Source organism: Euwallacea similis, chromosome 3 (assembly GCF_039881205.1).
Source record: "Euwallacea similis isolate ESF13 chromosome 3, ESF131.1, whole genome shotgun sequence".
Classification (NCBI taxonomy): domain Eukaryota; kingdom Metazoa; phylum Arthropoda; class Insecta; order Coleoptera; family Curculionidae; genus Euwallacea; species Euwallacea similis.
The window spans coordinates 6270526-6289828 of record NC_089611.1 but is presented as its reverse complement, the minus strand read 5'-3'; the positions used below and the strand labels follow the sequence as shown (position 1 = coordinate 6289828).

The following is a 19303-nucleotide window of genomic DNA, read 5'->3' as shown; positions in this document are numbered from 1 at the left end:
TATTTTTAAAATAGAGAAATACGTGTATTGTTCGCTATTTTGCCGCAAATTACTTGCATACAACAAAGCAATCAACAAGAGGAAAATTGATTCTTCCTCTAGCAATAATTCGCTATTTTCGAGAAGTTCATGTCGCTAGAATAAAGAATTTTTGGCGGAAAAAGTCATCAGAGTGCAGGGCCGTATCAAGCGTCGCCATGCGGAGATGTTCTTCGTGCTAAATTTTAAATATAATCATCAACATTTTCTTATCACAATTTTTCACAAATTCATGGCACTATAATAGAAAACGTTTAGTAAAATTTACGTGAAAATTTCTCATCAATTTCCCAATTCTAAATTACGTCCAGTACCCCTCTGTTTTTAATATTCTCATAGGATTGGCGTATCGCCAGCACAGTTTGAGATCCAAATTTTGTCTTTCGTCTTCCTTGCTTGAAAATTGTGGTCTGCACGCTCCTGTTTTCACCAGCTTAAAATTCATATTTTTCAAACTACAGAGAACCTTTGCTCAACTATAGAATAAGTCGTTATACCTTTTAGTTTTCATAGAAACCAGCGTCCATATGCCAAAATGTGTAGCTGCGCCCTCTGATTTTTTCCCGCTTGGTATATGAGGAGCCAAATCAAATCATTCCACATTTCTAAAACCCAGTGGCGCATTTCTCAGAAGTCTACAAAATACGGTCCCGATTTCCCCATAGCAGCGTTTCCAAATTAAAATCTATTAGCTATTAGATTATACATCGCGTTTAATGTAACGAACAATCACAAGAGCCTTTTTCTGAATCACTTATATTTTCGTGACATGATGGCAACAGCGATTGAGAGGTGGGCAGTCACGTGAGGGACGTTTAAGTCAATAAGAGAGCGCGAATTTCAACGCACGTCTTGAGCGCTGTTGTCGATTTTTTTATCGAGTTGTTTAAACTTCCTGAAAAGTGCTACTTCCTCGATTAGGTGTACTAGGGGTTAGTTTTTGCGCAAAGTTGTGTATATTTTTCAATTACTCTTTTCAGCTTTAAAGGGAATTTTTGTATAGTCTCCCGCACCCCTTTTCGGACCCTTCAGGGTGTAATACGTAAAAGGATTTCGGCGTTTACTTGAACAACAATATATTACCCTTTGGCAGTCGCCAGCTACCCCTTTGACGAAGTGTTTTCACAGGGGACTTTTATAACCGCCAAACCCAATAATGAGAGTTTTATTAGGCCACTTGAGGTGCCTAACTGGACGGAACAGTTTCCCGGTTTCACGGAATCCCTCCGTGTGAAACAACAACAAATACGAGTGTAAAAAGGGGGATTTTACTCTTGTCCCTTTGAATCCCGCGTTTAAGATTTAATTCGAGGATGGTCATAAATTATTCAATTCCAGCCGCCATTCATTATAATGGAACATATCCTCTATGTTCGACCTACACACCACACGGTAGTGGAATAATTGTATCATCGTGGGTTGGTTAAAACCTTTGCAAATGGATGATCTACACAAAATGGGGCTTTAAATAATGACCTTTAATTCGTCGCTTTAACGACTTTGATTGGTTCATCCGTTGGGCCTATTAATTAGTGGAATTTTAGACCTAAAGGTGCATCGAAACAACAAAAAAACACAACCCTCGTATTTAGGTAATAAACGAGTTTCAAGTGTCATGAATAGTGTCCAGCAGCCTCCACTGTACCAATATTTCTTGTATGTAATATTGCTCCAGCTGTGTTATTTCAGTTGAGTACTTATATTCAAATTCATAATAAAATCAACCAAAAAAAGGGTGATAATTCGATGAATAATGCCCACATGTCTTGTGTCAGTACCACTAAGGATATCCTCGGTGAAATCCATGTTAGTGCTCACCCTGGTGCGCAACCCAGAATTGATGAGGCTGCCGCATTTGACCTCCCATGAAATTATTCCGATTTGCACTGCACCGCGTGGCATTGGCCCCCCACGGTCTCCTCGATAAGAATCTACCCATTAGTTAATAAAGTGCACACTTGCACTTTCTGCATCTCCCTGTACATTTTCCTGCACTTCCTGGTGTGGATTATTGGGACTAAGGCGCACTGTAAATTCTTCAAACTGAGGGATAATTATGTGGCCTCACAGCTTTATCCACTCACTTTTGGACTTCATATAGGAAGCATCAAGAATGGGTAGTCTTCAGTGGGGCGGAAATATCTGTGAATCAAACCTCAGGGTCATTGGGGGATTTTTTTCTAAGCATTAGATAATATGGAATAGATGATGGAACTCCAATAATGTGGTACTGACAGGATGCCACTAACTGAGGCTGATGGCAAATTAATCATAAAGACTGCTTAATAGTTGGATTTTATGCTGGGAAACATTGATGATTGCGTTCAAGCGAGTAAACTGTTGTGCAATTGCTGGGATTTCTATCGACGTTGCCATTCAATACAATTCCAATACATTTAAAATGCACTGGTGTCATTTTTGTCGCGATTTTTAATCAACAAACAGTCGCAGACTGTTAACTTTGTCGAGTGTGGCTAAGGATTTGTTCCAAAGAATCTCTTAGGCATTTCAAACACAACTTCGGAGACAAACTTTCAAGGAATTTTTAAAGGCTTTTTGGGTTTTTCATTTTAAGAATTTGAGAGATTGTTCTTGATTTATTAGAATTTTCAAACAGTTCCACAAATGTTTTCTTTGCTGAATGCGGCCAAAGAGAAATTTCTTAATGGAGTTTTTCAAGAACTTATTTCTCGAAACTGTTGAAATTAATATATCAGGAAATGATCCTTTCCTTTATGAGATCGCATCCACAACTCGAAACATTACACTTACTTACCTAAATCACATCTTATGTAGTTATTTTTTCGTCACAAAGATTTCTTCCTACAAGAGAACGCAAATTCTTGAAGTAAAATTACTTATTCGAGGTAGCGGCACCGTCGCGAGATCACGAGAGACGCATTTAGGCGAATGGCGCAGCGTGGTGGTTGATGTAAATCCTGAGCGCTGTTGCCATTTGCGGCTGAAGCTGTTTAAAATTCCTGGACAATTACCACGTTACTTTCAGTGACACTGACTGATTTAAAATGTCGTTGTGGTTAAACGTCCTCGTACTCAAATTCAGTGTCCTTTGTTGGGCCGGAGAATGGATTTTCCCGCTCGGCGGCAAGAAGCCCCAAAGCCGAGTCCTCCGAGGCTTCCCCTGCTCCACGGAAGACTATCCATTCATGCTTGTCCTCGTCGGAAAATCAGAAAACCACTGGAAAAAGCTCTGTGGCGCTTCTTTGATCCATAAACACTGGGCATTGACTGCAGCCCATTGCTTCAAATTGGGCCCAATATCCTATAGAGATTTAGCAGTAATGCCCTCTGCGAGTTACTATCACGAGATCAAGGAAAAATTCCTGATGATTGAAGCTGAGAGAGTGATACTACATTATGGATCCACCAAGGAAGACATGTCCCACGATATTGCCATGATACAGCTCAAGCAAGACCTCTTGGGGTCTCGACACGTGACCTACGTGAGACTCCCCAAATCCGTGTTCCAAAGAATGGAGACTGAGGGCCCTTGTGAGCAGGCGTTGATCATGGGATGGGGGAAGATGCAGAATGACAGAATGCCTGATTTGGGGCACTTGCAGTGTGCCCTTGTGCCGCTACTGTCCACTGAGAAATGTCGGGTCCTGTATGGGAGACATCATGGGATTGCGATCAAACCATCGCAGGTGTGCACTTTGTCTACTGAGGGAATAGATGCGTGTCAAGGGGACTCCGGGGGACCTTTGCTATGTAATGATGTTCTGATCGGGATAATTTCCTGGGGGATTAATTGCGGGAATCCCCTGAACCCAGGGGTGTATACCAGGGTGGACGTGCATTTGGATTTTATCGAGAAGACAATGAAGGAAAATCGCGGGGTGTGTCTTAGGTTTAGCGCTTGCTTGCTGCTTTTAGGCAATTGGTGCATAGAAATGAGTAAATACATGGGATGAAGAAGTGGAGGAGTGGACTCAGATCATTAGCGCAAGGCCAACATTGAACCACCGATTATGGAATATAGCTTCTCTTTCATCTTATTATGTTAGCTGGGAATTTTAATTGAGAATGACACAGATTTAGAGCACAATAGCCATACACATCAACATTCGTTTTTATCTTCACTCATAAAATCCCATCGATCATCTGTGACTGGGATTTTTCCATTGAATTAACCTGTTACTTCTATATGCGTTCGAACACGCCAGTGTCGGCGATTTATTTAAATCCATTTTCTGCAGAAATTCACTGACAAATTGAGTACAATTCATGCGGTTTCGGCATACTCCGAACCACCCGCTCATAATCCCATCATGCACGATCCAATTTCCTACGACCACAAAGTAATTAATATTGTAATGAACCGGCTTAATATCATCGTGGCCGTTAAACAAAGGGAGAAAAAATCACTCAGTGGTTCCAAATTAAAATGGCATGATTAAACAAAATGCTAATTGAAGACAATATAGTCTGGGCTATAAATATGTATGAAGAACCCAAAGTTAATCCATCATGGGATGGAGTCAGCGTCAAAAGTCACGAAGTAGGCGGCGAAATGACTAGCGATCTGTCCATGAGATGTTTTCATTATGGGCTCCATGACTTGTCAAATCAGATCGGACCTTCATAAATCATTGTTTCGTACCATGAGTAAAACATCTAAATTGTTTTATTAATATCGTCGGAGCTTATCATTTTATCAGACTTTGATTGCGAACGTCTCGAATCAACGGGAATGAAGTGTTTGTTTTCTTCTTCTTCAGCTGAGGCCATTTCGCTTCAAGAGGCAAACGCGTGCTTCAAAGTGCAAGTTAAGGACTAGTTAAAGTTAGTTTATTTTAATGTTCAATATCCCAACAGAAATTAATTAGGTACTTGCTTAAATTCGGGTCACCCTGTACTATTTCCATATGAAACGTTGAGAGAGAGAGAGAGAGAGAGAGAATAACAGGGAGTGAGAGGGAGAGAGAGCGAGCGAGGGAAAGTAAGCGAGAGAATAACAGGAAGTAAGAGAGAGAGAGCGCGAGCGAGGGAAAGTAAGTGAGAGAATAAGAGGGAGTGAGAGAGAGAGATAATCTCCCTTCAAACTTAATTACCCAATATTCCAAAATTTAATAGATACCCACAGACATAATATCTGATTATAAGCAGGGGCATAACAAGAGATTTTAATTAATGCCAAAATTCTAAAAGTTTCACAAATAGCACTATACGTAACTAACTTTTACTCAACCTAGTTTTCTTCCAGTTTTAACCCAGGCGAAATTTATGTAATGAAACTCGGTGGAGTGCCACATATTCAAAGTAATAGTATTTAAAGTACTGTCAATTATCCTACTATAGTTTGTATCTTTGGTCTAGATCAGCGTAGTACTCCGTATGGTTTTAAAGCTTACAAATTGCCAATTTCCTCCACACAGCATAATAACAGACACTTTTAGCAATTATATCTGAAGATAAACAGTGGCGTAGCACCTGTCAGATATAGTAAAATAATTTTATAAAATAATGTGGCATAATTATTTAGGATAATTTTCAATGCCAGCTGGATGCGACTCTGCTTTTAAAGTTATGAAAATAATTTTTTTTTCTAAAAATAACAGATTCATGAAGAAATTATGTAGCATCACTAACAGTGGCGTAGCATATGCCATAATTTTACTGTTAATAATGAAGTTTTCGAACATGTATGGTTTTTTGGCTTATGATAAATCCTGCATGTGTATCAGCCTTTACGTATATAAGTTGATAACCAGTGGCGTTGGGGGTACCTTTTAGCGTTATAAAACGAAATTTAACAATCTAAAGCGATAATTTATTACCAATGGAAAGTAGCGACGGGACCCCCAATAAGCACACAATCTGCCATCAAAATCCTAAAGACACCATGAAATCGATCACAAGAAGTCTTCGTACTGGACATGGATTGATGTTCCAGTTTTTGAACTCAATGATGGATCTTTGGATCTAGATGTAAGTGATGATGAACTAATTCAGAGACAATTTCTTAGATTTTTTTTGTTATCAAAAACCGGAGGAAGTCCTGACCAAAGCTTATGTCCATTTGGTTTAAGGCATGATCCAGCTCAGATTTGCCTAAACCCGGATTTCTCTATGGATGTTATCTATTGTCTGCTCTGGTACTGGAAAGTTTTGGATGTTTTGATGTGTAAACCGCCATTGTTATTCAAAAACTCCAAAAAAAAGATCTACTAAATGATATCGTTTCATGCTGAAACTATTAGTATGTTGATAACTTTGTCAAGGGAATAATTTTGATGGAAACTGACATCAGTAAATCGCTTTCAGGATATCCACAGAAATTTACTCCCTGATAAGTGGACCTCTGCATTAATAAATGGGCCTTTATTCACATGATACCTGACATCAAATTTCCGTGCAGCATTAGAAAAGTGTTTTCCTAGGAAGATCTTTGCTTGAAAGTTTCCGGTCTTGGTTCCCATGGTTCCAATCACTGCCAGGTGGACCATATTTAACCTGTAACGTAGGTGCCCAGAACGGGTGGGCAATGTTGAGGAGCCTCCATACCTGAAATAAACCAAAGCATAAAGTTATCTCCAGAGTAATTTCTGGATCATCTCTGAGGATGACGAGCTTCCTACGTTCCTCTACTGGGGCAGTCTTGTAGCTGTAGCACGATTTCTGTGTCTTTTCTATGATAAGTAAGCATAAATTGCTAGCTTTTAAATCAAGGATATTGAGTGAAGAAGTACTGTTCCATTTTGGTGGTTTTGTGGTGAAAACTAAACAGCTGTAAGGACTGGTGTGACAGTTTAAATGGTAGCGAGTCTTGATTGATTAACGTGGGTACTCAGGTAGTATTAAAATGCCTGTTATTAATATAAGGAAAACTATAGCCTGCCTCATCACTTTAGACCTACAAATTAAGCTCTCGCTTACTGTTGAGTGGCAGTTAACCCAGAACAAACAACCATACAGGCAAAGTACTGTATGACTTGCATCTTCCACACAAAACCATTAGTTTTGACGTCTATGATATAATTCAGTCTTCAACATGAGCAGTACGTTTGAGGCAGATTGTTAATTTTTTATTTTATTCTATTTGGGAATAACACAGCCCTAGTGGTGTCTGAAGCGTAGCTCCGACAATCCCTAGGTGGAATTGGGCAGTCCGCCTAGGGGTTGCCCAATCCGCCCCTTTAAAAGACAAAACATAAAAATTAGGCTTGAAACGACGATGATCTGTTAAATTCGCCAAAATTTCCAAAAAAAAAAAATGATAGAAGTTAGTAACCCCCAGTCGTAGAAGGGCTTAATGGAAACAACCTCGGACTAATTTAGATGAAACTGAATTGAAGAAGACACACATCAAATGAAAACAAACAGAGAAAATTATAACCTTTCCAGTCCTGTGGCCCAAAAAATAATAAGACCCCGTAGTGGCTTCTAACCGGATTCGGTCAACCTCGGACACGCAACAAGAAGGACGTTAAGGGTCTGTTTTGACGTTACAGGATAAAAATTTTAAATTAATGACCCTCATAATCCGCCAGGAAAACACCTCACCAAAAAGCCCTCGTACTTGATGTTAACACTTTCCGCATAATCGATGTCCCAGTTCCTGAACTCGCCGATGAACGTCTAGATCTGGATATAGGTGATTATGGACTGATCCAGAAGCATTTCCCTGGATTTCTCGGTGGTCTTTTGTTATCAAAAACAGGAGGAAGTCCTGACCGAAAGGAACTTGCTGTTCTCGGTTAGTGTTAACCGGGAATAACCCCTGTGTCATCAATACTTGAGATGCAGAATTTTCCTATGGCCGTCACTGTCCCCGACTAACGAAGCGCAGTTTCGTTTCTGTGTGCACTAAATTTGCAATGCCAAACGAGGGCGCACCATCGTCACCGCAAACGTCATTGATTGCACGCCCAATTACACCCCCGAGATCATGTTTACATAAGTAATCACCCAGTTGGCACAACCTCCACTGCCGGAATTAAGCGATCCACAACTTTGGATTGGGGAGGGTTTTGAAGCTGCCGTTGCAGGGTTGAAAAATCGTTACACACGAAAAATAAGGCCAAGAGAGTGTGATAAGTACTACTATTCCTTGCTCAGTTCTTTGGCGTATTGATTGCGAAAGTTTTATGTCGATATGTACTCACTCAAAAAGGGCATTTTTGTCCTCTCTCGATTGGCGTTGGGACGAAATCGATAGGTATTACCCTTATGGAGATATTGGCATTTAAATACGATTTGTACGGGGGAGAGTCAAGAACTGCCTTACTAGGGGATGTTGAAAAGGTTTCGCCGCTAGAGGGCGCTGCTTTGCGTTTGCGCTGACCCGTCTAATGGCGTCGGTGATATAAGTTCAGTGGGGTTGATGTCAAAGCTATTGAGTTGCTTTAAGTATTCCCGCGAACCTCTGGGAAATACTTCACAATTTAGTTATGGGTCTGTTGTTGTTTTTGGGTATGTATATGAGTTGGCGTAGTACAAGGTGTTTCGTTTAAAATGACGCGAGCGATTATCTCCGAAACCAAATTTAAAATTAAAAAAAGTTTCAAACAAACATTGCTTGCTATGAAAGGGGACGTCCAACGCACATAAGCAAATTTTTACTCAAGGTCAGTTAAAAGACGTTTCAAGGCGAACTTACTTTTTTTTTTAACGGAACGCCCAATTTTTTTGGCAAATTTGCAAAGAGCTTAAAAATCTAAGTATTTTTTGCTGGAATTTTTTTCTAAAACTTTTAATTTTTCAGATATCGACAAACACATGACTTAAATTACAAAAAAAACTTTATTAATGGAAACGAAAATTCACACACAGATTCTAAAAATTAACCGAAAATCCTGGTAAAAATGATTTTTAGATATTTATCCATAGAACAAAAAAGCCATATTTTCATTAGAATGTACTCGGTTTTTTTTGGGTATCAAATTTATTTATAAATTTCAAAGGAACAAAGACGAAGCTAATTATTTGTTTTCAACTAAAGTTATTAATTTAAAAGTGAAAAATGGAGAACTTGTCTAAAGAAAACAAAATTCAAATGATATTGGCTCATGGTGTTAGCGGAAGGTCAACATTTTGAGCATTTGTTCAACTGATAAATGTTTAAAAATAACTTCTACTCTTTTGGGTTAATTTTTTGAATTTATGAATTTCCATTTTCCATTAATAATTTTTTTCCCGTAATTTAAGTCATATGTTATTTTAAATGTGCCGCTTCAATTTTTGTTGATATCTGTAGAACTAGAAGTTTTAGAAAGACTTTTCCAGCAAAAAATACCAATAAAAAATTAATTTTTCTAAACTACAAATTTACAAAAAAATGGACATTTCACTAAAAAAACCAAAGTTGGCCTTGAAGTGTCCTTCAAATGACCTTCAGTAAAAATTTGCTTATGTGCGTTGGACGTCCTCTTTCATAACAAGCAATGTCTGTTTGAAATTTTTACTTATTTTAAATTTGCTTTCGGAGATAATCCTTTGTGTTACTTTAAATAAAACACCCTGTGTAGTATATGCAAAGATCTATAATTTAGCAAAGGAAAATCTGAAATAAGTTATGTGGTTTTCAAGAAGAAATGCAAAAATTATAAAAAATTAAGTCAATTTTGAGGGTCTGTAAGGTGGCTGTTGCAATAGATAAAGACTTCCGCCGGGATTCTTTTTGAGCTCTATTGTGGTACTTTCTTTTACCTTCCTGTGTGCATATAGCAAATCATTCACGGGAGCAAGTTATAGACGAGGAAAAGACTAAAAGCACATTTTTCAGCTTCAATCTGCCATTTTTGCACCGCATGAAAGGCGATTTTGGCTGATTCTTGAAATGAACTTATAGGATATAAACGGATTGAGGGCATGACCTGCATTGTATTCCAGTGTTTTTCGATTATTTTCTGACACTTTGAGGGTCGAAAATGAGAGATTTTTATTCAGGAACATACATGGGGAGTTCTATTTAGTTACCATGATATTAAGTCGATTGTAAAAACCTGCAATGTTTATGTAGATACATGTGCGATAACTCTGAAGAAGTGCACGTATTATTTGGAGAAATAGTGAACCTGGAACGGTCCATAATCAGGAAAAAGGAAATCTCATATAAGTTTTATAGTTTTCGAGAAAATTTTGAAAAAGTGTCAATAACTTAGATTATTTTTAAAGGTCTTTGGTGTGGTTTCTTATATGGTACGGCTTCCACGGGGCGTGGTTTTATAGCTCCATTCTTCTGCTTCAATGATTAATTTCAATGAGTTGTAGACAAGTAAATGGCAAGAAGCATCTTCTTAGTCGGAAATTGGATTTCGTGGATCTGTGGAATCTCGTTGGAATTTGATTATGAGGATTATAAGAATTACATATGTAATTGCGTAAAATAGCAATTTTGTCTCCCTAATTTTACTTGTTTTATCCCTTATTCATTTTTCTAGGATCCATAATTTTTGACAACGGTCTTCCAACGTTTCCAATGGATAACCATAGTCAAAAGTTTTTCCTCTTCAACGAAATAGATTCTTCATGAACAGTATTTTTACAGGAGAATTTTACGAGTGCCAAATTTTCACGTCACACTCTACCTGTTCATGACTCTTTCAAAGCCAAAACTCTGCACCGAATCAGGTCAAAATTCCCGTATTTTCATATGCGAGGGGTAATCAATCAGAGATCAGTTATCGACAAAGCTGAAGCTGATGCCTTGTAATCTAGGGATCGCTGTTCACGTCACACCTCGCCTTTATCTATATACACCCTGTAATTTTCGCCTCGAATGCGTAATACACTGATGTTTGCTAGATGACACCCCTATTTCGTTAACACCCCGAATATTCCATGTAGCACAAATTTTACAGACTGAAAGATTGAGATTTGAACATATTTTGGTGTGTAATTTATCAATTCTCTGAGTCTCATAAAAGGATGGTTACAGCTAATATTGAATTTCCTTTCAGGAAAATCGCTCCGAGCTGAGGACCATTTATAACCGACGAGAATAAATACTGCAGCCCTGGTACGCCCTAGGGCCATTAAATATCGCCCCGTTTTGGGCAAATAATAATCCTTTTCTGCCTCTCTTATGTCTTGTTTTAGTGAAAACATGTCGGGGTAAGAAAATCCAGAGTAATGGAAAACCAGAAGCGATCTCCATTATAAGAAAACCGTGGATTGGGAAAGTGTCCTAATTCAATTTTTATTCCTTAGGCCCAGCGATAATATCATTTATGCCGACTTTGAGCGAAGCGCTGCTTTGCTTTAATCGAATCAATCGGCCTGAATTGCAGGGGGTTGTTAAGGAGCAACCCCCTCCCCCTTAAAGGCAATTTCCCTTTTTCCACCAAACTTTATGGGGGCCAGAAAAAGTAACGCCACTGCCGCTGATGGAAGGTTCATAAAAGGAGAACAAATAACGAGGAGTAATAAAATCCAATAGTTAGCAGCTTCTTTCCGTACAAATCAAACACAACATCAATCTGATAGAAACAATAAGGAAACCAAGAGAGGATCCGCTTGTACTTTAAGGGGTCGTTCGTTAAACCGAATGGGAACGAGAAAACGGGATGAATCACTCGATCAAATCCGACTGACAAGATGACAGATATTCGCTTGTTAGCACTCGGAGGTGAAGGGCAGTTTGTTCTTTTTTCCTCACTTTCTGAAAGTAGCAGAGTTTCGAGAATATCTGAAGTGAATTATTGAAATTTCTTACCAGGAACCACGTTCCTGGAACTATGACAACGCTGGCTGAACAAAGAATGTCGGGAGTGTATGATGGGTTGCCTACAAGAGCTCGCCAGGGTGGTATTAAACCGTATAAGTTCCTCCATTATACGTCTCAATTCAAATGGAAATAGTGTCAGGTCAATCGGGATCGAATTCGTGAGCCTCCACCACAAATAAATCTTAAAGCTCGTGTTTTTCTTCTCTTTAATGCACCCACCGAGTGCAGTGCAAAAGGATTTCGAACGTAGTCGCCGAAACCAACTGAACTTCCCCTATACTTGTAATGCAAAATTTCCCACAACTACGTTCGAAATTTAATTTCGTCTAACCTAAAGAGCGAATAAAATAATATATGACACTTTGCAGTTTTGCCGGGAATAGGTATTACGTATAATACCGGAAACAAAACTGCACAATGCAATTAAGATCACAAGTCCTTAGAGGTAAGTTATTCGATCCTCTAATTAGATTGCTCCTGGTCTTTTAATCGAGTATTCCTCGAGATCTATGTTGTACGTGTTTTCTCTTTCTCTCACTCTCCCTCATTCTCTCTCTCTCTCACTCTCCCTCATTCTCGCTCTCTCTCACTCTCCCTCATTCTCTTTCTCTCCCCCTGATTCTCTATCTCTCTCACTCTCCCTCATTCTCTTTCTCTCCCCCTGATTCTCTCTCTCTCTCTCACTCTCCCTAATTCTCGCTCTCTCTCACTCTCCCTCATTCTCTTTCTCTCCCCCTGATTCTCTCTCTCACTCTCCCTAATTCTCGCTCTCTCTCACTCTTCCTCATTCTCTTTCTCTCCCCTTCATTCTCTCTCTCTCTCACTCTCCCTCATTCTCTTTCTCTCCCCCTCATTCTCTCTCTCTCACTCTCCCTCATTCTCCCTCATTCTCTCTCTCCCCCACTCCCCCTCTCTTTCTCTCATTCTCTCTCATTGTGTCTCACTCTCTCTTTCTCTCATTCTCTCTCTCTTTCTCTCTCCTTCATCAGAACCGAATTTGCAAATTTTGAAGATTCTCGAAGGAGTTTTAGTAATAACTCGTAGATGCCGTAAAAATAACTCTAAAACCCTCAGCATCCACCGCCCTGTAGTCTCTAATTCGTTTCAGTCCACGGAGAGCGCCTCAATCCTCCCAATCAACGGTTTACATGTTTCTGCTCCCTCCCGGCTTCATCAGTGTGGCATTCACAAAGTTGAAAATTTAACAATAGTATTCGCCAGTCAAGCGATACTGCAGGTTTCAAACATGCTAATTAAAAGAAGAATCTTGTCCATCACCATCCCCGGTTATTAAGCGCTATCATGGCGGCATCGGGTGCTAAATGGGTGTGACTGAAACAATTATCTTAAAATATCAATGTATCACCGGGTCCTGTTGTTTCGTTCGCACCTTCGGGCCCGGAGATTTCCCGATCCCGGTAATTAGAGACAGTAAATTAAACCGAGATAAACCCGGGACGACAAGGATGAGTTATAGAGGCATTTCGCTCAGTTTCGCCACGAGGTATTCGAAATAGAGGCAGGTGCGGTCAAGCCTCTCTAGGTTTATTAGGCATTTGAGGCCAAATTGCTAAATACCAACACAGTAATAAGAAAGCAGTAAAATAAACCAGTGCTCGTCTCTTAACTTGTACCGAACAATAAAATTGCGAGTGCGAGCGTTGAAACAGAATATTAAGCGATAATATTTCTTGGGTTTTACGATGCCAAAGAGTAGTAATTTTAATTAGAGGGTACAATGGGTTCATAACGCAAAAAGCCGTCATTACCCTCTTTGAAGTTTTAACGACATTGTGTGGATTCTTCTCGTTCAAATGCAGTTTTCAATGTGGCAAGAAAGTGCATTATACTCGCCATAAATCAAATAGATTTCTTGCTCCGGTCATAATTGCCCGCTCGTAAGCCACAATGTAACTGATGCGAAATGAAAGTGAAACGACTGCCATCTTGGCCGGCCTCAAATCACCTCCAACTGGACCAATTCTTGGCTCCAAGGGAGGTCCGGTCCTCAACTCCCTCCAGAAGAAGTTAAAAAAGCGCCGAAGGTCAGTTTCGGTCACTCAACTCGTAGGAAAAAAATCTAAGCGTCACATGAACATTAATTCCTTCTTTCATAAATGGCTACCGGATTTACCCAAATGAATATCTCGGTATCATAAAGGAGCCATTTAGATTTTGACGATTGATGATGATGATCTAAATCGTTATGCAAGCGGCAGCTCATCTCGAATTACTAATCTTCTGGGCATGAGCTTAATCTCCCTTATAAAATGTGCCTTTTGTGACCACGAAACGGTAAAAAATGCGTAATAATTATGACCAAGGAGGGAAATAATCAAAGAAAAGAAATCATCAACGCCAATGAGTAAATTGACTAATCAAGTCAGAGACGAGGTTGTCGACACTAATCAAAATAAAAAGAATACCACATCCCCAGGTTTTTGTGCTGGACTTTTATTAAAATACGATATTAAATCGAATGACGATGGTTGGCAGACGAGTCATGATACGAGTGCTGAGGTGTCATTAAAAAAGTGCTGGTCATTTCGGCAAATGGGCACAACCTGCTACTTAGTCAGTAGCCAGTCTGACGGCCCGTCTTCTCAACAATGACCATGTGCTAAAACAAAACGACGTGAACATGTTTCAGGCTCAACTAGATGAGACCACTTTGCCCTTTAATAACGTGTTATTTCCTATCTTTCGTCAACCCAGTGGTGAAAAAATTGGGCCTCCACATTGGCAGCTGATGACCATGAAATCGGTTTCGTCCCCAAAGGAGATGGCCATTTACGCCAGTTGGAAAAAGTCAGAAACCTCGGCATTTGCTCAAACTAATCCTAGACCCCTCAGTCTCTTGCAAAGTACAGTTTCGAAGCCATCGAGGCGTTTTGGAAATTGCTGAGACGGTCCTGCACGCCGATGGCGACGGCCAATTGCGTGAAAAGCTTTTTGAAATTTTAAGTGACTCTTCAACTCAAAAGTCTTCTTAAAAAGAAAGACTTAAAAGCTTGCGGGAGCTTTAAAACCCCGAAACGGTGTTGAAATGCACTGTTCCGATACGCTTCAACCCCTGCAGAGCCGCCCCTGCTCAAATCCATTTTTGACGTGCACAATCCCATATGGATGCCTCAGTTGGGCTCCTAAATGCTCTAAAATGTATTTCGCGAAACAGCTTTCCAACGAGGACTGAGGCGCAAAACCGATACCAAATTGATATGAAAGAAGTCGCCTCCGAACACCCACCTCACCGGCGGTTGGGGATTTTTGGAAATCCCCGGGCCTGAGTATCTCGAAAACTAGTTAAGAAAATTTTCGTCGCCAAAGGTCCATACTTTAAGCGAAAAATTAGGCCTTTTCAACGTGCAGCTGACTCGAACAAAATCGATTTCCGACACCGGATTTAAGACGTATGTCAACAGTGTCGAGTGATTTCAGTCGTCCTAATGCAATTTACCGGAAGAATCGGAATCCTTGACGTTACTCTTCTACTTCACCTTTTCCCATTATGTCTGAATGTATCGTTGACCCTCCGGAGAGGCTCGTTCCTAAATTAAATATTACCTTCAAGTGATCGTCGCTTGTCGCACGAGAGGGGTTCATTTGAGCCCTGATTACACAGCATAAATGACTCATATGGATTAGCGCTCCTTATCAGTCGCAAACTCGCTAAAACTCTCTTAATATTATTATCCGGGAGGCTTTCAGCTAAGTTCACACTCTGTACGGTTATTAGCAAAAGTGCACTTGTAACTTTGCCTCCAAAGTCAGGGTTCTAAGGCCCTTACTTTGTTTCCAAAGCAAATATTTTTATTTCCGGGAATCAACGGTGAAACCTCCCCCAAAAATGTGTCCTCTCTTGAGGCTTTCAATCGATTTAATTCTAAGTTTGGAATTTTCAGCGTTTACGCAAAAGTGGGTACGATGAATGTGAAATAAGTAATAAAGTTACGCAATGGAAATTTGCAAGCAAATCTGCTTTGCGGCTGTTCCACTGGTTGCAATTGATTATTACAGATAGATAGAGAAGGAAATTGAGCATAAATTGATATAAACTAAACCAGATAATTAAGGAAATTAATTTTTTTTTTCGAAATGCGGGTCAACCTCGACATCTGGCATAAATTGTCTGCGTTTCATATTCATTTTACCTGTTTCTGCGTAAACGCCGAGAATTACACTCGGAAAATAAATCTTCCACTCAATTAAAATCGATTTAGTTCTGTCTTACATGCCCGTACGTTTTTATTTAATTAGAGGGAACAAATTTCTTATGAGGTCTTACGATGAAATCTCCGTCACTGGTCCTGCGATACATCAGTCAACGTCGCAGTGGGGCAGTGTGACGGACACACGAACACGTGATAATGGATGACCCGAAGGCCTGCGGTGCCGTTCAATAATAAAATTTTATTCCCAGTCCATGACAGTTCTGGTTTTTCGTGTCAGCAATCTGAGACTGAGATGCACGGAGTGTGATAATACGTGAAATATCTCCGGTACATTTTCCAGTAGACTCTTAATTGAGCACTTTTCGGTACCGGCCTAAAAAGGTCTGGGAAAAACATGCTTTTTGAGACAAAGTCAATTTTACGAATATAGAATTAGAAAAATACTGAAAGCAAATCCGTGTAATATGCATGTGAAAAAATCTGGAATTTAAACAATTTTTGTTAACAACGGCAATCATGTCACTTGCAATGCAAGTCACGTGAGGTGTCACTTGGCCAATCACGGCTCTTGAAATTTGACGGTAGCATCGCGCGGAGTTGCAATTTTTTGTGGCTTGTCAGAAATTCCTGAAGTCGATGCTTTTTTGGTGGTTTACGTTCGATCAGTGGCGGATCTAGCAGGGGTAAGTTAACCTTGCTGCCAAATCCCTGTGAGCCTAGGTACGTTTACAATGCTGCAATTGCCATCACATAATGTTCTATAGGATCCAATTTCCATAATTATTTATCGTGTTTCGAGTTTTTTTATTCGTGTTGGCTATTATTCGGACACTGTATTCTACACGCCCCTGCTTTTATCCCTTTAGAATAATTATTTTTAAAAAAATACATAATAATAATTGGCGCATCACGCTTTTTGAGATCCAGCAACTGTACAAATGTTCAATTTGATACTTTTGTGATTGCTGATAGTTCTTATTTGAAAATTATGATCTGTAAATACATGTTTTTCAAATTACAAAGGAACCTTGCTGCTCTGCACTACTCAATATTTCTGAACATCAGTGGCGTCCTTTAGTTTTTCAGAATTACCTCAAATTTTCCTAATTTAGTAAAATAAAATGGTTTCCTCGTTCGCATCGCCCTCTAGAAAAGGGTAGATTTTAAATAATCCTTGATTTACGTGCCGTGCCATGTTTGTTAAATAACAGACAGTCCATAGTAGTAAAAACAGAAACGTAGCTAACGAAAGCAATTTTCCACCGGAGCTCATCTATTATCCAAAATTATTTCTTTCATTTCTATTTTTTGGCCTCTGAAATAAAAAATTACATTAAAAAAATTATTATCTGTTGGTCGAATTTTTGCTGGTTTCACATAAAATGCATATTTAGTCAGTAACGCATCTAGGAGTGAGTTCCCTCTTCACAAAGGTTTACAATACAACAGTTTCTATGGTTTTACATCCAAAACGATATTAAATTTACATATTTCCGAGGGTTCGTTTATTAAGGGAAATAATTTGTTTTTGGTCGTCTGAAGAGTTATAAGCTCAAGTTGAGACACCTGACATATACAGCTATCGTTTCCATATATTGAAACGATAAAAACTACCGGCAATGGGACATAAAAGAAGCCATCAAGCGAACCGTTTAAGCCTTTCAATGGTCTCGAAACCATCTGGGAGGTGTCCGCACGGAGGCGTTAATTCGCTTTTAATGTTTACATTAAAACCTGAGCCTTTTGTGCCCTGTTTCCCGTTTAAAACTCTGGTAATGTTAAATTAATTAGAATTTACCATCCGGGAATTGAAGTGCAGGTGTCCCAATGACCACAAAAAGTCTGAAACAATTATTGTAGAAGTTCACCTGTAAGCTAACATTTCCCTTGAATCTATCTGTGGCATTAAGAAAAATACGCAAGTGATAATCCTTCGGCCCTTTGGCGAAACTCATGGAAATATTCATCATGCAACTTTTAAACAGCTCTACTGAGGGTTTAAATAATGTATACGAAAGTTGCAAATGGATTCGACGGAGCTGGCGAAGTATTATGCATATAAATATTCAAATAATGTGCATAATCAGATTATATAAGTAAAGTTTGCGTGTGATGTTGTGGTTTTGAGTTAAGTCACTTGATGCCACCTGCGAGAGTTCTCAGCGCTTCGGGGGTAAGAGTGGCTGCTGAATAGGACAACCCTTAGACGCCCCCAGTGGGTGAAAATGTTCCTTATTGCAAAGTGTGTCTTAGGTGGTTGGGGGAAAGTGGAATATGCTCAGATATCTGGAAATTTAAAGCACCCAGCAGAGGACCCCAAAGTAGGATTCAAAATGCAAAAATAATCTGCACTAGAATTCAACATATCCTACGCGTATCCCTCGAAATTCGCAAAAAAAAGAATAAACTTAAAACATTGTTAATAAGTAGATGCGAAGTTTTATTAAGAAAAATTGCTATTTCTACCGGCAAAATTCTCATTTGCCACCGCTGTGTCAATGTCATTAATTTGTATTCAGCGCCACCTACCCCACGTCACGTGGTCATCTTTGTTCATTATATGAGTTTCATCTTTTAAAAGAGTGTTGGCTAGAAAAGGATAGTTTTTGCTGCGATGCTATTAACCTGAACTTGAATCATAGGTCAAACGATCAGTGGTGACTAATGAGAGATTTAATGGGCAAAATTTAAGATTTTCTGTTTTTTTCCAAAATCAAAAAAAGTGTTTCCATAAAATTAAATCTTGAATTGTTCATTTGTCAAGATCTCCGGTTTAACTTCAGCCGAAGACTTAACCCCAGTATATTAACGTGAGTTGTCCCTTTATGGATATCTTTAGATCCATTTGGAAAATTTAAAGACCAAGAAGTCAGTTGTGAAGACTAATACGAAAACAATGCCATTAATTACGAATTTTTGGCAGGTTTTCTGAACTAATTGATGGTTTAGCGTCCTGTAACAAATTACGCCATCTGACCCATTAGTCCTTTTGCTACCAGACGCGAATTCTTTTAATTATACCTGGCGGATCGTTTGTTTTAAGCCGAGAAGCTTAATGATCATTTGGCATTTTTCCACGGGTCATAAAGCTTAATTCAAGAAATCAATCATCAATCATTCTAGCCGGAACGAATTTTTAGCACAAGGCGAGTATCGCTAATGATCGAAAGCTTAATTCCAAGATTAAGCCGCGACATGTGCTTTACGATATTGACAACACTGATGCTCTTATGACACCGTAGCAAACAAAAGAACGCGGCCACGTTGCCGTTTTTATATTGATTGGCGGGTGTAGACATCTATTGGTGGATTAATTATTAACTTAACATATAAATTGTTTAATTCTCTTACACTCGCTTCGTTCTTCTGCCACTTTCAAGCTCTTTGTCGATATTTAAAC

At 39.3% G+C, this 19303-nt stretch overlaps 4 protein-coding genes across 4 annotated transcripts in view; 2 read left to right on the top strand and 2 right to left on the bottom strand.

Moving 5' to 3' along the window:
• Positions 1-1845, bottom strand: part of LOC136419744 (uncharacterized) — a 6037-nt gene extending 4192 nt beyond the window's left edge. Inside the window, exon 1 of the mRNA XM_066406275.1 lies at positions 1818-1845. Within this exon, the coding sequence (XP_066262372.1) occupies positions 1818-1845 (28 nt within the window). The remainder of the gene's footprint in view (positions 1-1817) is intronic.
• LOC136420165 (F-box only protein 6-like) overlaps positions 1-19303 on the bottom strand; it is a 132222-nt gene that overhangs the window by 77119 nt on the left and 35800 nt on the right. The window lies entirely within an intron of this gene.
• Positions 1-19303, top strand: part of in (protein inturned) — a 133122-nt gene that overhangs the window by 79613 nt on the left and 34206 nt on the right. The gene's annotated exons all lie outside the window — the stretch shown is intronic.
• Positions 3066-3974, top strand: LOC136419743 (trypsin-like). The gene has a single exon (XM_066406274.1). It carries the CDS (start codon positions 3066-3068, stop codon positions 3972-3974), a length of 909 nt encoding a protein of 302 aa, XP_066262371.1.